We start from the raw sequence: 19,914 nt of genomic DNA, 5'->3' as shown, positions 1-19,914 counted from the left end.
CCTTGACCCCCGACCTCCTGAAGTCCACAATCATCTCTTTTGTTTTGCTGACGTTCAGGGAGAGGCAGTTCTCCTGACACCACTGTGACAGGTTCTCTACCTCTTCCAGGTAGGCCCTTTCGTCGTTGGCAGAGATCAGGCCCACCACTACTGTGTCATCAGCAAATTTGATGATGGTGTTGTTGTTCCGCTGTGCTACGCAGTCATGTGTGTACAGGGAGTAAGAGGCAAAGAGAGTAGTGTTACTCCTGATAAAACCCTTAACCAAGTTCCATAAAATTCTGGGGTCTTGTACCGATCCAGCAATAAACTTTATTCTAAACTAACGCTTCGACTCAGGGTGCGCCTTCATCAGTCAAACCATGCACCCTGCGACAAAACTTTAGTTTACCTTTTTTTTGCCTACATTTCCTTTTGATGTGGGTTGGTTAGAGCATGTGGAACCTCTCCTTTCATCTAGTACTGTCCTCAGAAGTATCTTGCTACAAACTATGGTTTGTAATGGCAGCAAAATACTAATTACAACATACATGAACGTAATTGAATACATATTTCATATTCTGAAATACATGTAAATACTGCTCATCTGTGCCTATAAACACACCTTTAGAAGGCAGGAGGAGAGGGGCATGTTAAGATTTGAAGTTCTTGAATGAGACCAAAATATTGAGGGTTTCCTTGACTAACCCTCTGCATTTAGTCATTTAGCTGAAGTTGTCAGCAGGAAGGGTACACCTCTTTGCAGTGGCATTGTTCGTCTAGCAGTACCAAACTTGAGTGTTACACTCTGAGTGCATAGTATATATATATATAATTGTATTGCCTATATTTCTGTCTTTGTTCTATTACCTGGTCCCTGCCCATACCTCCTCCCCCATGCTGCAATGATGCCCGAATTTCCCTAAGGGGACCAATAAAGGAATATCTTATCTTAGACACATTAACATGATAGGTAGTAGTATAAGTATAGCAGCATAGTAGTAAGGTACATAATAGTAAAATACAGTAAGAAGGCTAGTTATTTTATAATTATACAACGGCATGCAAATTTCTCGATTCTGATTGGCTGAAACAGTCAACTTACACGTGGGTATTTTTCATAACCCAATGCTCTTGGTCCCAGGACCCGCCCACAACCGCATTACTATCAATGCGCGTTCGTGGTTTAAGAATGAAAGCAAGATGGCGGACAAGCCGGACAGGAAACATTACGAAAGGATAATGGTGATAGGGTCATAAAGACTAAATAAAAAACGATTCTGTCACAGCGAATGTCTTAGTTGCTTAAACAATGTTGGATGATGTAATTGATGGGTCATGTGAGTCATTGTGGAACAAAATAAAAATCGTGCGAATTGATTGATTGATTGCAAAAAAATATTTAATATTTTTCCTACTTTCTATAGAAGCAGCTGGGAGGTGCACTGTTTTAAGTAAGCGTGGATTATTGAATTGATTGATTTATTGATTGCTAATTTTATTACTGTCCGCCTTGTTTCCAACTGGTTAAGTTTAGGCCCTCTTTCGAAGTTGGTTAAGGTTAGAGTTTGTCTTTAGAGCAGGGCGATAGACCACCAGCCCTGATTCCAAACTCTAACCTTAACCAACTTCGAAAGAGGGCCTAAACTTAACCAATTGGAAAAAAGATTTTTTTTTAATTTGTTTTACCTACTTTCTATAGAAGCATCTAAGAATGAAGTTCTATAGAAAGTAGGTTAAAAACTAACGAAAAGTTGGATGTCTTAGTTTGTTGGATGTCTAGGTGAAAGACAGTTGGATGTCTTAGTTTGTTGGATGCCTAGTTGAAAGACAGTTGGATGTCTTAGTTTGTTGGATGTCTTAGTTGAGAGACAGTTGGATGTGTTAGTTTGTTGGATGTCCTACTGAGAACAGTTGGATGCACTTCCGAGCTGCTTCCACATGGAGGCAACTTCACTTTTTTTTGGGAACAACTTTTTCTGGCGGATGGTTTTTTCAATAAATCTTCAATTAATGTGTTTATTGTATAGCAATAAGGTTGGATGAATGTGCCAGTTGTATAAAAGCCATTACACCACACGCAGTCTTGGGTTGTGACAATTAAGACCATGCCTAGGGGTGGTCGTTAGCATGGTCTAATTGTCACAACCCACTCCTGCGCGTGATGTAATGCTTAATTCTATTCCATTCATTTTAATTTAGTTTCCATTTGATCTTATTCTACCTTCTAATTTACTCTACCATAATTGTCTGTCCATTAATGTTGCACCAAAATCGACCAAATAAAATTCCTTGCATGTGAAAACTACTTGGCAATAAAGACCTTTCTGATTCTGAGCTGTCTGCCCAAACCTCCATCACCTTAACCCTTCCACTACCACACTACAGAAGGTTAAACTTCCACTACCACACTACAGAAGGTTAAACTTTCACTACCACACTACAGACCGTAGTGTGGTAGTGAAAAGGTTAACCTTCTGTATTGCCCAGTGAAAGGGTTAACCCTTTGGTAGTGAAAGAGTTAACTCGGTTAAAAGGGTCTAGCATGTAGGAGTCTGTTGTTTCTGGGGTGGTGCAGTCAGCTGAAGGGATTGTAATGTGTGGCTATAGCAGTTAGAATGAAGCAGGTGGTGAATAAGAAAACCCTGTCTTGATGAACGGTGTCTGTTTCGGGGAAGTAGTTCTCTCACGTCTGTAGAGACCCTTGCTGTTGTCAAAGCCTGTGGTTTCCTTTTCACACAACCAACTATCTCAGGCTCGGTTTCTAGACTCGCTGCAAGATTCTCTTCTCACAACAAGACGAGAGCCGGAACCCAAATGAAGACGCGGGCGAGAGTGAGTCTTCTCATGACTTACTTTCCTCTGCAGAATTTAATTTGTTGCTTGGGTATTTGTTACAGATCAACATTATCACTCCATATACAACTACAAGTACAGTATTTTGTACAGTTCATATTCAAATACATAAGATTTAATTGGCTTATTTACAAAACACTTTTTTTATGTACATTTTCAATGTCAGTGCAATGTCACTTTTTCTTTCAACAACACTTTACAAAAAAGAAAAGAAAAAAAAAGTTCATTAAATTAACACATTTCTTTCAGATGGAAATTAAGTTAAATAAAAGTCTCTCGACGAGGAGGAGCAGTTCAGTAGTAGGTTGCACTGCCTGCCAACGTGTCACACCGTTCTGTCACACAGGGGGGGGAGATGGGGGGCGAGGAGGAGCAGTTCAGTAGTAGGTTGCACTGCCTGCCAACGTGTCACACAGGGGGGGAGGGCGAGGAGGAGCAGTTCAGTAGTAGGTTGCACTGCCTGCCAACGTGTCACACAGGGGGGGAGGGGGAGGAGGAGCAGTTCAGTAGTAGGTTGCACTGCCTGCCAACGTGTCACACCGTTCTGTCACACGGGGGGCTGACGTGTCTCAGTGGAGCTGGAGGACAAGTCCACTGCATTTCCACTCACTTCAGTCGGGCGTGAGATTCAACAGAAGAATTCTGTTCCATTCCTGAACTGAGGAAACTGTGCTAACATTAACCCCAACTGCTTCTAATAAGATACCTGTGTGTGTCTGTGTGCGTGTCTGCGTGTCTGTGTGTCTGCGTGCGTGCATGTGTGTATGTGTGCATGCGTGTGTGTGGTCTACTTTGTGTCAGAAAGTCATTAAGTTACAGGAAGCGTTCTCTGCAAAACCATATTCAACAGTTATTGCACCTTAAAAAAAAGAAAAAAGACCAAGCACAAATATAACACATTGGCTTCTCAAGAGACAATTCCTCCTATAAAATGTTCCCTTTGAGTCGTGATGTATTGTCGACGTCGGACAAACATTTGACTACTTTTACTTCTACAACTGAGTGGAAAGAGAAGGGGTGCAGGGGGGGGGGCAAACAAACTCATAAATAGCATTTAGTTTACGTTTCCATTAATCCAACAGACATATTCTCGACGAGGAAAATAAGGTTTCATTCAATGAAAGACATTTATCCAGTACATCCACGACTATATAACCACTCTCTTCACATAAATACAGCAGCTAAAACATTAGGAGGAACCCAGAGAGCCAGAACCCAGGGAGCCAGAACACACGGAACGTTCTCTCCCTGTGATCATTAGGAGGAACCCAGGGAGCCAGAACACACAGAACGTTCTCTCCTGTGATCATTAGGAGGAACCCAGGGAGCCAGAACCCAGGGAGCCAGAACACACGGAACGTTCTCTCCTGTGATCATTAGGAGGAACCCAGGGAGCCAGAACACACGGAACGTTCTCTCCTGTGATCATGACGTTCGGCTACGACCAGAGAGACTCTTTTAAGACTCACTATGAGAAATAATGGACATCCTTGACTAATTCTGTCCGTAGCTCAGCTGAGCAGCGTTCTGCAGGCGCTGCGACGAGCCGGTGGTGAAGGGCGAAGCCCCAGACTGGGCTGGTCCAGTTCAAAGGTCATTTCAGGGTTGAATGAACGAGCGACGCCCCTCTGATAACGACAGGTTAAGGGGCTGAAACCTGTGCTGCAGAAACGTCTCTACTAACTCTCTACTAACTCCCATGTTAAGACGCGCTGAGAACTCTTAACTCTCTATTAACTCCCATGTTAAAGACGCGCTGAGAACTCTTAACTCTCTATTAACTGCCACGTCAACTCGACTCAAACGTATCGCTGATGCGCCGACGCGAGGAAGAAGAGAGGGTGGGATACTTTTGCATAATAACTACAATCAAATGATTTCTCAATGTAGGTTTTCCCCCCCGAAGCCGCCCTCTTCTCGCTTTGGGATGAGAGCTATCCGGCGATCGGATCACCACCGAAAATGCTCACTCGTTTATTCGGTTCCATCGCGCCGGCTGGTGCACAGTCAGGACGTGAACATTACAGGTCGTTAGAAATAATTGCAAGTACGCGAATCGTGAGCTTGTCGTTACAATAACATGCTCTCGCCGCTGCCGATTTAGATTCTTGAAGTGGTATTCTAACAGCAATGTTCTAGCACTGGAGTCAATGAGTGTATCCGCTTCCTGTCAATCCGTTAGGACTGTAACCGTGGCTAGCTGGATGGGAAGGGGTGGGTGGGGGCGAGGGGGACTGTGACCGTGGCTAGCTGGATGGGAAGGGGTGGGTGGGGGGACTGTGACCGTGGCTAGCTGGATGGGAAGGGGTGGGTGGGGGCGAGGGGACTGTGACTGTGGCTAGCTGGATGGGAAGGGGTGGGTGGGGGCGTAAGTGTATGTTCATTGCAGAGCAAAAACATTGAAAGTAAAGCAGATATTCTTTCTACATTTCACTGTAGCTGACCAAGGTTTCCCACATTGACCGGGCTGCCATGAGGCCTCCTGGACCCTGTGAAGGACTTTGGCTTTTTAAACATGGGAGTCGTCTCAGGGACTCCACATGGGAGACGATGACATCAGAGAGAAGCAGCTACAATGCTGCCAATTCATTTGGCTAGCGGCTCGGCTATGCGACACGACGCTCGGACCTCCGCGGAGCCTCGTGTCTCCAAAGTGCCGCTTAAAACCTCCGGTAACGGGCTCCCGTTAACAAAACAAAGAGAGGACATTCTGTTGAGTTTTTAACGTCAACGTTTCATAAAATTCAACAGGTGAAAGCCAGGTAGCTGTGATGATCCCGCGTTTATCAGACGCAGTCGCTGCGACAGCACTGTGGAGACGTTAAGACCGTGTTACGAGTAGCGCCGTGACCACAGTTCTCTAGCAGCAGAGGCAAAGTAAAAAAAACAAAACAAAAAACACGCTGTGAGAGCTACAAGACAGTCCTGACGAGTGGTTCTATTTGTTTACAGTATAACTCGGTATCTGGAAACAGTAGTGATTGGAACGTCCCTAATAATAAACCCAAATAAATCACAATAAAAATAAATCTTTTGCATTTGCAAAAAAAAAGAATTGTAAAAAAAAAAGGAATAAATGAAATATGTATTACACATATACTATATATTATTATACTCAAAGCGATTCTTTGAAATCATACACTATGGCACCTGTCCTGAACATAACCCAGATTCATACTCAAGCTCTTTTGAGTTCCAAAATGAATTCAAATTTTGACCAATAAATTAGGGTTTGGATCAACATTGCACAAATGACCACTAATTCATTTCTTTTGGCAGTTACTGGATAAAACACGTGTTGGCAAGGGGGCCAGATCAAGGGGGCCAGATCAAGGGGGCCAGATTCTCAAGTGGATAAAACTGCAATAGTTGTACGGATGGGCTCTTGGATGAAGAGAGTGGGTTCTCTTTGAAATGTGTGTACCATGAACCTCGAGTGGAAGCATGTCAATAGTTAATAATACTGTCACAGACATTGACTAGGGTACAGTTGGCCAATGGACTGCAGATATCGATGAGGTAGCACAGACGTTTTCTTTTCTTTTTCCTACAGACAATATCACTACTGAGGAGCACAACTAAAACCTTCGGAGAACCTTCTTCATTTTTTGTCATTTTAAAAGCTCATTGAAGTATCCGAATCATTATCTCTACATTAGATACCGAATTTCGTTGGACATACTTTTGACGACTAAAAGTACGACATCAACGCATCTCTTTTTTTTCTCTCTCAGACATCAACGAGTGATAAATGCACAATGAGGAAGCGACATCAGTCTGGCCATACTGTCATACATTCAGAGATGCGTTTAGTATGTAAGTATTATGTTACACTTGTCTGATGGTGAGGGGGTGGGGGGGGGATGCCTTGTTCACACGAAGGGGAGCTTTGTTCCGCTGGGCTCTCGGCAAAGTGCACCAGTACAGTGCTTTCATTGGGGCTTAGATTGTTCTCTTGGCAAACCTTTTGCACGAATCCTCGTCTCCAACCTCTCTCTCTGTCGAGTGTAGAAAGTGCTGCGATGCATCCCTAAACGAGAAGAGGCCGCTGTCCGATTGCATCTCGACGGCCGATCTAGTGGTTTTGCACAGTTTTGTGATTATTCGTCCGTCGCGCGTCCCCCCCCCCCCCCCCCCCGCCAGGCGCTGTGACGACCGGAGAGGCGAGAGGGGATCTGCGACGGCGGGACGACGGAAGACGATGAACGTGCCATCACTGGAGGACACAGTATTTCTTATAGTCCGACTCGAAGTCTTCGTCCATGCTACTGGTGTCTGCCATCTTCTTGCCGTCAGTCTTTGGCAGAAACTGGGAGTAGTCGACCCCCTGCTGCTCGTAGAAGAGGATGTAGGCAGAGTCCGCGTCGATCTCCTCGGAGTGCAGCTCCTGCAAACAGAGACCCCAGTTTCAAATGTTAAGCTTGATACATTTAATAATAATAATAATAATAATAATAATAATAATAATAATAATAATAATAATAATAATAATAATAATAATAATAATAAACTTTATTGCAGCCCAAAGTGCTTCACAGAAGTAAAATAGATATAAATGGACATAAAATAGACATAGGCATAAAATGAGCATAAAATACACAGAATAAAGTGGTGCAATAAAATAGATCTCATTTACAGCACAATGATCACAGTGTGGATGTAATGAGTCATGAATTGAATTCCATTTGACAAAAAACAAAGCGGGGCTCGCAACTCACTTTTGATGCTCCAAGGTGTTTTAAGTGTGACAAATAATAGCAGCAGATACAACGTTTCGACCCTTCCGGTCTTTTTCAAGTAATTTGAATTCCATTTGAAACTATTAAAGTGAAAGAAGGAGCCGCCGGCCTCACCTTGCAGCTGCTGTCGTTGTAACAGTACCATTTCTCATTGGGGTTTCTGGCGTAGGTCACATAGTGGCCTCCTCCCATGATCCCTGAATGGCACTGAGGAGGAGAACAGAGAGCCGGTGTGAGAGAGCAGTGATGGGGAAACCGGGTGCAACGCCCCTTCAGTTCACGTTTGGTGGAAGCAGCAAAACTGTTTTTATTTAGACATTTTATTACAATTAAAATGCTTATAATAATGAAAATGCAGGTGTTCACGTAGTTAATGTTTTGGGTGTAAATTGGGCTAAATCATTACTTTTGAAAGGAACACGCCAACATTTTGGAAAATTAGCTTACCGTCGGGATTTCAGAAACTAATCCCAGTTATCTGCAGTGTTTTATTCAGAAAATGTAAAATCAAATTTAAAAACACGCAAACATTTTGGGAAATTAGCTTACCGTCTTCTCCAGAGAGAGAGACAAGAAGATAGATACCAGTTTCCTCTCTGTGCGTTCAGTAGAAAGCTAGTATGTGGCATGTTAGAGCCTAGCTTAGCACAATGAATGGAAGCGGAAATGGCCGGTTAGCCTTCGGGAGAAGTGTTAGTTGGACAATGCCTAGGCTAACCGGCCATGTCCGCTTCCATTCATTGTGCTAAGCTAGGCTAACATGCAGCCAGATAGCTTTCTACTGAACGCACAGAGAGGAAACTGGTATCTATCTGCTTGTCTCTCTCCGGAGAAGCCAAAATGTTTGCGTGTTCTTTTAATTTAATTTGACATTTTCTGAATAAAACACTGTAGATAACTGGGATTAGCTTCTGAAATCCCAAAATGTATGATTCTAAATCAGTGCAGAATGCATTAGCCACCGACACTCACTGAGATTGCATAGAGGTTGTACATGGCCTCCAGACAGCTGTGCTGCAGCAGGGAGCCGTCTGGGTCCCCGCCGCCCTCTGCTACACAGTCTGCGCCCAGCAGCCCGTTGCTCTGACCGGCCTCCCCGCCGTCCCCGTTCGTCAGGACCCCGTCACCGTGGCTGCTTCCTGGGGACGTCTCGTCCGACCCTGGGGGGGGGAGCAGCCCGGACCCGTACCCCTCCGAGTCCGCCTGGGGCTCGGCCTCGGGGTCCTTGCTGCCGCCGCCCTCCAGGCTCTCCTTGCTGGCGGAGAGGCGCTGTCTGCTGCCCAGCTGCGGGAGCCGTAACCTGCCCTGCTTGCGGCCGCCTGTGCCGGTCTTGGGGCTGCTGGAGGGGCTGCCGGTTCGGCTGTGAGGAGGGGCCGACTTCCTGCCCGAGGCTGGAGAGGCTGTGGGGAGAGACGACACTTCCTGTTCATCTAGGCCAGGTGCGACTTATTTGTTTAGCAAACAAAAAATAAAAGTAGCACAATGTGTTGCAACTAAAACCTTATGCTGACGACGCTCTGCTGTCGTGTGATGTTTCAGCTTCTACTCCTCCTACCCTGATGCACTACACTAGGGCTGCAACTAATGACTATTTTGGTAGTCGACTAATCTGTCGATTATTTTTTCGATTAGTCGACTAATCGAAAAAATTATTATATTTAGAAAAAATATATTATATATTTTTTTTATAATATATTTTTTTTGCACTACCTATCTTTGTGAAAGTGGCTTCTCAGCTCTGGTGCAGCTGAAGACAGAGCAGAGGAACAGATTGGACATTGAGCATGACCTCAGAGTTGCTTTGTCTACCATCACCCCAGACTTTGAGACTCTTGTCAGGAGCAAACAACATCCCCAGTTATCCCATTAGTTCCCCCAAACTTACTGTCGGTCTGTTATGTTAAGCTAAGAAGTCTTCAGCTGGACCAGAGCTGAGAAGCCACTTTCACAAAGATAGGTAGTGCAAAAATAAATAAATTAAAAAAATTAAAAATAATATATATATATATATTTCTTTTTATATTTTTTTATTTAATTTTTTTACGACTAATCGACGCAACAATTCCTCATCGCCGATTTTTTATAATCGACATCGTCGATTATGTCGACTAATCGTTGCAGCCCTACACTACACTATTAAAACTATTAACATTACACTACAAGCACTAATGTACCCCCCCAAAATGTATCTGCAGGTTTCACCAAGTTACATTTAAGACCCTTTTAATACCACAGCTAAATGTAATAACAATTTCATGACCGTAATAACAATTTTTTTTTTATTACTAGTTTTGTATATTGTATATTTTGTACAGTGTTTGGTCTTTATTCTTTTAACTTTTATGTTTTACTGTATGAAGCACAATCTTAGGAGGCTCTTACAGAACCAAGCATTTCACTGAAATGTACATGTACCTTATAATGTGACAAATAAAACAAAACGTGAAACTTGTCACTGAACTGGCAGCTGCTCCAATCTAAATGCTCACACGTTCCACACGAGCTCTCGGTATCCCCGCAAAAAACAACAACTTGAATACAAAAACATTTCATATATTTAATATTATTTCATCTCCTGACAGCCGAGCTGCCCCCCCCTCCCCCAAAATGTAACACCTGTGCAAGACCTTTTAATGCCTTAAAATTTGAATTATGAATTCAGTTTTAAGACGTTTTAATACCCCGCAGATACCCTGACCTTTAGAGAGGCTGCACTGACCTTTAGAGAGGCTGCACTGACCTTTAGGGAGGCTGCACTGACCTTTAGGGAGGCTGCACTGACCTTTAGGGAGGCTGCACTGACCTTTAGGGAGGCTGCACTGACCTTTAGAGAGGCTGCACTGTGACCTTTAGGGAGGCTGCACTGACCTTTAGAGAGGCTGCACTGACCTTTAGGGAGGCTGCACTGACCTTTAGAGAGGCTGCACTGACCTTTAGGGAGGCTGCACTGACCTTTAGGGAGGCTGCACTGACCTTTAGAGAGGCTGCACTGACCTTTAGAGAGGCTGCACTGACCTTTAGGGAGGCTGCACTGACCTTTAGGGAGGCTGCACTGACCTTTAGGGAGGCTGCACTGACCTTTAGGGAGGCTGCACTGACCTTTAGGGAGGCTGCACTGTGACCTTTAGGGAGGCTGCACTGTGACCTTTAGGGAGGCTGCACTGACCTTTAGAGAGGCTGCACTGACCTTTAGACAGGCTGCACTGACCTTTAGGGAGGCTGCACTGACCTTTAGGGAGGCTGCACTGACCTTTAGGGAGGCTGCACTGACCTTTAGGGAGGCTGCACTGACCTTTAGAGAGGCTGCACTGACCTTTAGGGAGGCTGCACTGACCTTTAGGGAGGCTGCACTGACCTTTAGGGAGGCTGCACTGACCTTTAGGGAGGCTGCACTGACCTTTAGGGAGGCTGCACTGACCTTTAGGGAGGCTGCACTGACCTTTAGGGAGGCTGCACTGTGACCTTTAGAGAGGCTGCACTGACCTTTAGGGAGGCTGCACTGTGACCTTTAGGGAGGCTGCACTGACCTTTAGAGAGGCTGCACTGTGACCTTTAGGGAGGCTGCACTGACCTTTAGGGAGGCTGCACTGTGACCTTTAGTGAGGCTGCACTGACCTTTAGGGAGGCTGCACTGACCTTTAGGGAGGCTGCACTGTGACCTTTAGGGAGGCTGCACTGACCTTTAGGGAGGCTGCACTGACCTTTAGGGAGGCTGCACTGACCTTTAGAGAGGCTGCACTGACCTTTAGGGAGGCTGCACTGTGACCTTTAGAGAGGCTGCACTGACCTTTAGAGAGGCTGCACTGTGACCTTTAGGGAGGCTGCACTGACCTTTAGTGAGGCTGCACTGACCTTTAGGGAGGCTGCACTGACCTTTAGAGAGGCTGCACTGACCTTTAGAGAGGCTGCACTGACCTTTAGGCTGCACTGACCTTTAGAGAGGCTGCACTGACCTTTAGGGAGGCTGCACTGACCTTTAGAGAGGCTGCACTGTGACCTTTAGAGAGGCTGCACTATGACCTTTAGGGAGGCTGCACTGACCTTTAGAGAGGCTGCACTGTGACCTTTAGGGAGGCTGCACTGTGACCTTTAGGGAGGCTGCACTGTGACCTTTAGAGAGGCTGCACTGACCTTTAGGGAGGCTGCACTGACCTTTAGGGAGGCTGCACTGACCTTTAGGGAGGCTGCACTGTGACCTTTAGGGAGGCTGCACTGACCTTTAGGGAGGCTGCACTGACCTTTAGAGAGGCTGCACTGTGACCTTTAGAGAGGCTGCACTGACCTTTAGGGAGGCTGCACTGACCTTTAGGGAGGCTGCACTGTGACCTTTAGAGAGGCTGCACTGTGACCTTTAGGGAGGCTGCACTGACCTTTAGGGAGGCTGCACTGACCTTTAGAGAGGCTGCACTGACCTTTAGAGAGGCTGCACTGACCTTTAGGGAGGCTGCACTGTGACCTTTAGGGAGGCTGCACTGACCTTTAGAGAGGCTGCACTGTGACCTTTAGGGAGGCTGCACTGTGACCTTTAGAGAGGCTGCACTGACCTTTAGAGAGGCTGCACTGACCTTTAGGGAGGCTGCACTGACCTTTAGGGAGGCTGCACTGTGACCTTTAGGGAGGCTGCACTGTGACCTTTAGGGAGGCTGCACTGACCTTTAGGGAGGCTGCACTGACCTTTAGGGAGGCTGCACTGTGACCTTTAGGGAGGCTGCACTGACCTTTAGGGAGGCTGCACTGACCTTTAGGGAGGCTGCACTGTGACCTTTAGGGAGGCTGCACTGTGACCTTTAGGGAGGCTGCACTGACCTTTAGGGAGGCTGCACTGACCTTTAGGGAGGCTGCACTGTGACCTTTAGGGAGGCTGCACTGACCTTTAGGGAGGCTGCACTGACCTTTAGGGAGGCTGCACTGTGACCTTTAGGGAGGCTGCACTGACCTTTAGAGAGGCTGCACTGACCTTTAGGGAGGCTGCACTGACCTTTAGAGAGGCTGCACTGACCTTTAGAGAGGCTGCACTGACCTTTAGGGAGGCTGCACTGTGACCTTTAGGGAGGCTGCACTGACCTTTAGAGAGGCTGCACCGACCTTTAGGGAGGCTGCACTGACCTTTAGGGAGGCTGCACTGTGACCTTTAGGGAGGCTGCACTGACCTTTAGAGAGGCTGCACTGACCTTTAGAGAGGCTGCACTGACCTTTAGGGAGGCTGCACTGATCTTTAGAGAGGCTGCACTGACCTTTAGAGAGGCTGCACTGACCTTTAGAGAGGCTGCACTGACCTTTAGGGAGGCTGCACTGACCTTTAGGGAGGCTGCACTGTGACCTTTAGAGAGGCTGCACTGACCTTTAGGGAGGCTGCACTGACCTTTAGAGAGGCTGCACTGACCTTTAGGGAGGCTGCACTGACCTTTAGAGAGGCTGCACTGACCTTTAGGGAGGCTGCACTGACCTTTATAGAGGCTGCACTGACCTTTAGAGAGGCTGCACTGACCTTTAGGGAGGCTGCACTGACCTTTAGAGAGGCTGCACTGTGACCTTTAGAGAGGCTGCACTGACCTTTAGGGAGGCTGCACTGACCTTTAGGGAGGCTGCACTGTGACCTTTAGAGAGGCTGCACTGTGACCTTTAGGGAGGCTGCACTGACCTTTAGGGAGGCTGCACTGACCTTTAGAGAGGCTGCACTGACCTTTAGAGAGGCTGCACTGACCTTTAGGGAGGCTGCACTGTGACCTTTAGGGAGGCTGCACTGACCTTTAGAGAGGCTGCACTGTGACCTTTAGGGAGGCTGCACTGTGACCTTTAGAGAGGCTGCACTGACCTTTAGAGAGGCTGCACTGACCTTTAGGGAGGCTGCACTGACCTTTAGGGAGGCTGCACTGTGACCTTTAGGGAGGCTGCACTGTGACCTTTAGGGAGGCTGCACTGACCTTTAGGGAGGCTGCACTGACCTTTAGGGAGGCTGCACTGTGACCTTTAGGGAGGCTGCACTGACCTTTAGGGAGGCTGCACTGACCTTTAGGGAGGCTGCACTGTGACCTTTAGGGAGGCTGCACTGTGACCTTTAGGGAGGCTGCACTGACCTTTAGGGAGGCTGCACTGACCTTTAGGGAGGCTGCACTGTGACCTTTAGGGAGGCTGCACTGACCTTTAGGGAGGCTGCACTGACCTTTAGGGAGGCTGCACTGTGACCTTTAGGGAGGCTGCACTGACCTTTAGAGAGGCTGCACTGACCTTTAGGGAGGCTGCACTGACCTTTAGAGAGGCTGCACTGACCTTTAGAGAGGCTGCACTGACCTTTAGGGAGGCTGCACTGACCTTTAGAGAGGCTGCACCGACCTTTAGGGAGGCTGCACTGACCTTTAGGGAGGCTGCACTGTGACCTTTAGGGAGGCTGCACTGACCTTTAGAGAGGCTGCACTGACCTTTAGAGAGGCTGCACTGACCTTTAGGGAGGCTGCACTGATCTTTAGAGAGGCTGCACTGACCTTTAGAGAGGCTGCACTGACCTTTAGAGAGGCTGCACTGACCTTTAGGGAGGCTGCACTGTGACCTTTAGAGAGGCTGCACTGACCTTTAGGGAGGCTGCACTGACCTTTAGAGAGGCTGCACTGACCTTTAGGGAGGCTGCACTGACCTTTAGAGAGGCTGCACTGACCTTTAGGGAGGCTGCACTGACCTTTAGAGAGGCTGCACTGACCTTTAGAGAGGCTGCACTGACCTTTAGGGAGGCTGCACTGACCTTTAGAGAGGCTGCACTGACCTTTAGAGAGGCTGCACTGACCTTTAGAGAGGCTGCACTGACCTTTAGAGAGGCTGCACTGACCTTTAGGGAGGCTGCACTGACCTTTAGAGAGGCTGCACTGACCTTTAGAGAGGCTGCACTGACCTTTAGGGAGGCTGCACTGACCTTTAGGGAGGCTGCACTGACCTTTAGGGAGGCTGCACTGTGACCTTTAGAGAGGCTGCACTGACCTTTAGGGAGGCTGCACTGACCTTTAGGGAGGCTGCACTGACCTTTAGAGAGGCTGCACTGACCGTTAGAGAGGCTGCACTGACCTTTAGGGAGGCTGCACTGTGACCTTTAGAGAGGCTGCACTGACCTTTAGGGAGGCTGCACTGACCTTTAGAGAGGCTGCACTGACCTTTAGAGAGGCTGCACTGTGACCTTTAGGGAGGCTGCACTGACCTTTAGGGAGGCTGCACTGTGACCTTTAGGGAGGCTGCACTGACCTTTAGGGAGGCTGCACTGACCTTTAGGGAGGCTGCACTGACCTTTAGGGAGGCTGCACTGTGACCTTTAGGGAGGCTGCACTGTGACCTTTAGGGAGGCTGAACTGACCTTTAGGGAGGCTGCACTGACCTTTAGAGAGGCTGCACTGACCTTTAGGGAGGCTGCACTGACCTTTAGGGAGGCTGCACTGTGACCTTTAGGGAGGCTGCACTGACCTTTAGGGAGGCTGCACTGTGACCTTTAGGGAGGCTGCACTGACCTTTAGGGAGGCTGCACTGACCTTTAGAGAGGCTGCACTGACCTTTAGGGAGGCTGCACTGACCTTTAGGGAGGCTGCACTGTGACCTTTAGGGAGGCTGCACTGACCTTTAGGGAGGCTGCACTGACCTTTAGAGAGGCTGCACTGTGACCTTTAGGGAGGCTGCACTGACCTTTAGAGAGGCTGCACTGACCTTTAGGGAGGCTGCACTGACCTTTAGGGAGGCTGCACTGACCTTTAGGGAGGCTGCACTGTGACCTTTAGAGAGGCTGCACTGACCTTTAGAGAGGCTGCACTGACCTTTAGAGAGGCTGCACTGACCTTTAGAGAGGCTGCACTGTGACCTTTAGGGAGGCTGCACTGTGACCTTTAGAGAGGCTGCACTGACCTTTAGGGAGGCTGCACTGTGACCTTTAGGGAGGCTGCACTGACCTTTAGAGAGGCTGCACTGTGACCTTTAGAGAGGCTGCACTGTGACCTTTAGGGAGGCTGCACTGACCTTTAGGGAGGCTGCACTGACCTTTAGGGAGGCTGCACTGTGACCTTTAGGGAGGCTGCACTGACCTTTAGAGAGGCTGCACTGTGACCTTTAGAGAGGCTGCACTGTGACCTTTAGGGAGGCTGCACTGACCTTTAGGGAGGCTGCACTGTGACCTTTAGAGAGGCTGCACTGTGACCTTTAGGGAGGCTGCACTGACCTTTAGAGAGGCTGCACTGTGACCTTTAGAGAGGCTGCACTGTGACCTTTAGGGAGGCTGCACTGACCTTTAGGGAGGCTGCACTGACCTTTAGGGAGGCTGCACTGACCTTTAGAGAGGCTGCACTGTGACCTTTAGGGAGGCTGCACTGTGACCTTTAGGGAGGCTGCACTGTGACCTTTAGAGAATCTGCACTGACCTTTAGGGAGGCTGCACTGACCTTTAGGGAGGCTGCACTGACCTTTAGGGAGGCTGCACTGACCTTTAGGGAGGCTGCACTGACCTTTAGAGAGGCTGCACTGACCTTTAGAGAGGCTGCACTGACCTTTAGAGAGGCTGCACTGACCTTTAGAGAGGCTGCACTGACCTTTAGAGAGGCTGCACTGACCTTTAGAGAGGCTGCACTGACCTTTAGGGAGGCTGCACTGACCTTTAGAGAGGCTGCACTGACCTTTAGAGAGGCTGCACTGACCTTTAGAGAGGCTGCACTGACCTATAGGGAGGCTGCACTGACCTTTAGGGAGGCTGCACTGACCTTTAGAGAGGCTGCACTGACCTTTAGAGAGGCTGCACTGACCTTTAGAGAGGCTGCACTGACCTTTAGAGAGGCTGCACTGACCTTTAGGGAGGCTGCACTGACCTTTAGGGAGGCTGCACTGACCTTTAGGGAGGCTGCACTGACCTTTAGAGAGGCTGCACTGACCTTTAGAGAGGCTGCACTGACCTTTAGAGACCTTTAGAGAGGCTGCACTGACCTTTAGAGACGCTGCACTGACCTTTAGAGAGGCTGCACTGACCTTTAGAGAGGCTGCACTGACCTTTAGGGAGGCTGCACTGACCTTTAGGGAGGCTGCACTGACCTTTAGGGAGGCTACAGAAGCCTGCCGGGGCAGAGATGGACGAGAAGGGGTCCTCTCTGACGCGGAGCAGCTCCTCGCTGCGGGAGTGCAGCCGGTGCTGCTCCAGGTCCCGGGGGGCCAAGAAGGCGCTGGGGTCAAAGCTCTCTCTGGGAAACTTGACGATCTTCTGGGACTTGATCCAGCGTCCGTTTACAAACTGGAAGCGCTTCAGGTGGACAATCTGTAGAGCAAGAGAGCAGAGTCAGCCGGACACGTTTAGGTACAGATGCAACTCAGCTCATCCTCTCTGTGATGTTCACAGCTCGTTGCGTTGCCGACTTGAGATCAGTCACTCATCTAGACTATTGTCTCTGTCAGGTGAGCGGAACTCTTCATATTGAAATCACACCAGCAGCATTTACATAACGTTTACTGACACATTTACTATTGTTTCTATGCCTATATCAACAGATGTTGTGCTATAGACAGCAACAATCAAAGTAGAAAATAATAATACAAACAAATGAATAAATAAATAATAAAAAAAAGCAGAGCTGAGGTTGGCTGTGTGGTTCAGCCCTCATCCACCAGACTAGATTACTGTACTAAAGGCTGTGTGGTTCAGCCCTCATCCACCAGACTAGATTACTGTACTAAAGGCTGTGTGGTTCAGCCCTCATCCACCAGACTAGATGACTGTACTAAAGGCTGTGTGGTTCAGCCCTAATCCACCAGACTAGATGACTGTACTAAAGGCTGCTGACCAGACTGTCTCTACTCACCATGATGACTGAATGAAAGCCTGTCTCTACTGACCAGGATGGCTGTACTAAAGGCTGTCTCTACTGACCAGGATGACTGAATGAAAGCCTGTCTCTACTGACCAGGATGGCTGTAATAAAGACTGTCTCTACTAACCAGGATGACTGTACTAAAGACTGTCTCTACTAACCAGGATGGCTGTACTAAAGACTGTCTCTACTAACCAGGATGACTGTACTAAAGACTGTCTCTACTAACGAGGGGGCGGAGCTGAGCGATCATGGAGTAGACGTGTTTCACATGAGCTCCCTTCTACCGTGCTGAATATACGTTTCTCCCCATTAGTCTTTATTTTATTTTTATTTGTTTTTTATCTGTTTGCTAGGTCGTCATGTTTAGTATACATACATCAACTTTTTTCGACTTTCTACGATGGCGGGGGTGGAAACCAGAGCCATGAAAGAATTAGGCACAACACCGGCACCGCCGAGCATGGCCGCACCGTCTCCCGCTGTCGGGGAGTTAAGCGAAGCTGTGCTCTTGGTCATGACCAAGCTACACGCAGACTCTGAGACACGCATCGCTGAAGCACAGAAGAAAGTACACGCAGACTCTGAGGCACGCATCGCTGAAGCACAGAAGAAAGCGTTGGCGGATTTCTGTATCAGCCTCCGTCGTGAGATATCAGAAGAAATACGGCTGGCGGTAGTCCCGCTGACAGACAAGATGGAGACGATTCACGCTGCCTCATCGGCTAATGCTAACGAACTAGCCATGCTAACGACGGAGGTCTCATCACAGTGTGAGAAGATGGCGGGTCTTGAATCCGCCCTGCTGGCTAGGCAGGCTGAAGTCAACAAACTACAGTCGGCGATGGAGGAGATGCAGTCCCGGGATAGACGCCACAACGTCAGGATTGTTGGAGTACCGGAGACCAGCGGTGAAGGCCGTCTCTCTGAGACCATGCCCGAACTGCTGCAGAAGATACTAGGGACGGACGTCCTCCCCTCGCCTCCTATCTGTGAGTCGGCCTACAGAGCGGGCAGGTTTTCTCCCGGCGTGAACAAAGAACCGAGGCCCATCATAGTCAAGCTGAACAGACTCCAACAGAGAGAAATCATCATGCGGTCGGCTCGTACCAGAAGGGGTACTCTGAGGCTTGGCGATCACAAAGTGGCCATTTTCGAGGACTTTACACCGGAGGTTCAAGCTCAGAGAGCCGAGTACAAGGTGGTCCTGACTAAGCTATGGAAACTAGGCCTGAGGCCCACGTTATTCGCTCCCGCGAAACTATCTGTGTTGGAGAAGGTCGGTGGTCAGCGTTTGTTTTGGTCGTTGGCTAAAGCGAAGGAATATCTCGCGGAGACACCCGAGTCTGTTGCTTGATATCTATGGAGGGTGAGTGACTTGGCGGTTTGGGCCTATATACATTGATTAGGTCGACTATTCACAAACACTTGCTGTCATGCCCAGACATGCTAACTGTCCTCTGCCCATCCAACTAGCGGGGCTTCCCAATGACTTCTGTTACTTGCTAAAGCTGACCTCATGGTCGTACTTGTGTATCGCCTCTTTGGAAGCTAACGAGCTAGCTGAACAATGTACATAGTAGGCTAACGTGCTATCCGGATTCGTCACTAGCTTACGCGCTAGCCTCGGGCTAGCCAGCGGGCTTCGACTATGGTCTGCGCTGAGACATTCGAGACCCGTTAATGGTTACGTTGCTGTTCAAAGGGACATTGGTTTGCACAGTTCAAGAGTGACCGAGTCCCTAACTAACTTCTGGTATGCTTTTTATTTTTATATCCAGGTTGTTTTGAGCTTTGGTGATCCAAAGTAGATGCCAAGGTCGGTTGAATATGCATATACAATATTTGATAAACGGTTGGGTCGGGTATGGCTTGCACTTCATGGCTATATGGTTATATGGCTTGCACTCTAGCCATTACCCTCTTTTCCTTTCTTGTTTCTTTCCTATTGTCGCTGTTTTTATGTCATCTATATGCGCGATTTAAATGTGATCCGGTTCTACCTTGGACTAACTGCTGACTCGCCTTAATTTTGTTTTGAATTTTCCGTGAGGCACTTATGCTATAACGTTGATACATTAATATGCAGACTCCAAGGTAGATGGTTACAGGTTGATGCTGAGTAATTATATAATAATTATTGTCGCTGTTTTAATGGCATTTGAATGAGCAATTTAACTGTGATCCGATCCTACCTTGGACTAACTGCTAATCTGCCTTAAATGTGTTTTGAATTTTCCGTGATCCACTTATGCTATAACGTTGCGACATTAATATGCAGACTCCAAGGTAGTTGGTTACAGGGTTGATGCTGAGTAATTATATAATAATTAGTGTCGCTGTTTTAAGGGCATTTGAATGAGCAATTTAACTGTGATTCGATCCTACCTTGGACTAACTGCTCCGACCGATATCTTTATTGAAACAATGTATGATGACAGGTGGTGTCAGGTGTTGCCTATTACCATCCCCGGATTGATTAATGAATGATTGTGTTTAATTCTATTCTTACATAGGTTAGGTCA

The 19,914-nt window shown here is 47.8% G+C and overlaps 1 protein-coding gene across 1 annotated transcript in view; it reads right to left on the bottom strand.

The window, feature by feature from the left end:
• Positions 1-2,867: 2,867 nt before the first annotated feature.
• The window catches only part of usp32 (ubiquitin specific peptidase 32), a 245,303-nt gene continuing 228,256 nt past the window's right edge, over positions 2,868-19,914 (bottom strand). The window contains exons 31-34 of the mRNA XM_084324370.1: positions 16,620-16,839; positions 8,547-8,974; positions 7,689-7,781; positions 2,868-7,222 (exon numbers count right to left, since the gene is read on the bottom strand). Coding sequence (XP_084180496.1) covers positions 7,049-7,222; positions 7,689-7,781; positions 8,547-8,974; positions 16,620-16,839 — 915 coding nt within the window. The 3' untranslated portion in view covers positions 2,868-7,048. The remainder of the gene's footprint in view (positions 7,223-7,688; positions 7,782-8,546; positions 8,975-16,619; positions 16,840-19,914) is intronic.

The sequence above is a fragment of the Notolepis coatsorum genome, assembly GCF_963971535.1.
Source record: "Notolepis coatsorum genome assembly, chromosome: 1".
NCBI classification, from domain to species: domain Eukaryota; kingdom Metazoa; phylum Chordata; class Actinopteri; order Aulopiformes; family Paralepididae; genus Notolepis; species Notolepis coatsorum.
Note: the sequence above shows the minus strand (reverse complement) of the source record. Positions and strands in the feature narration are given on the sequence as shown.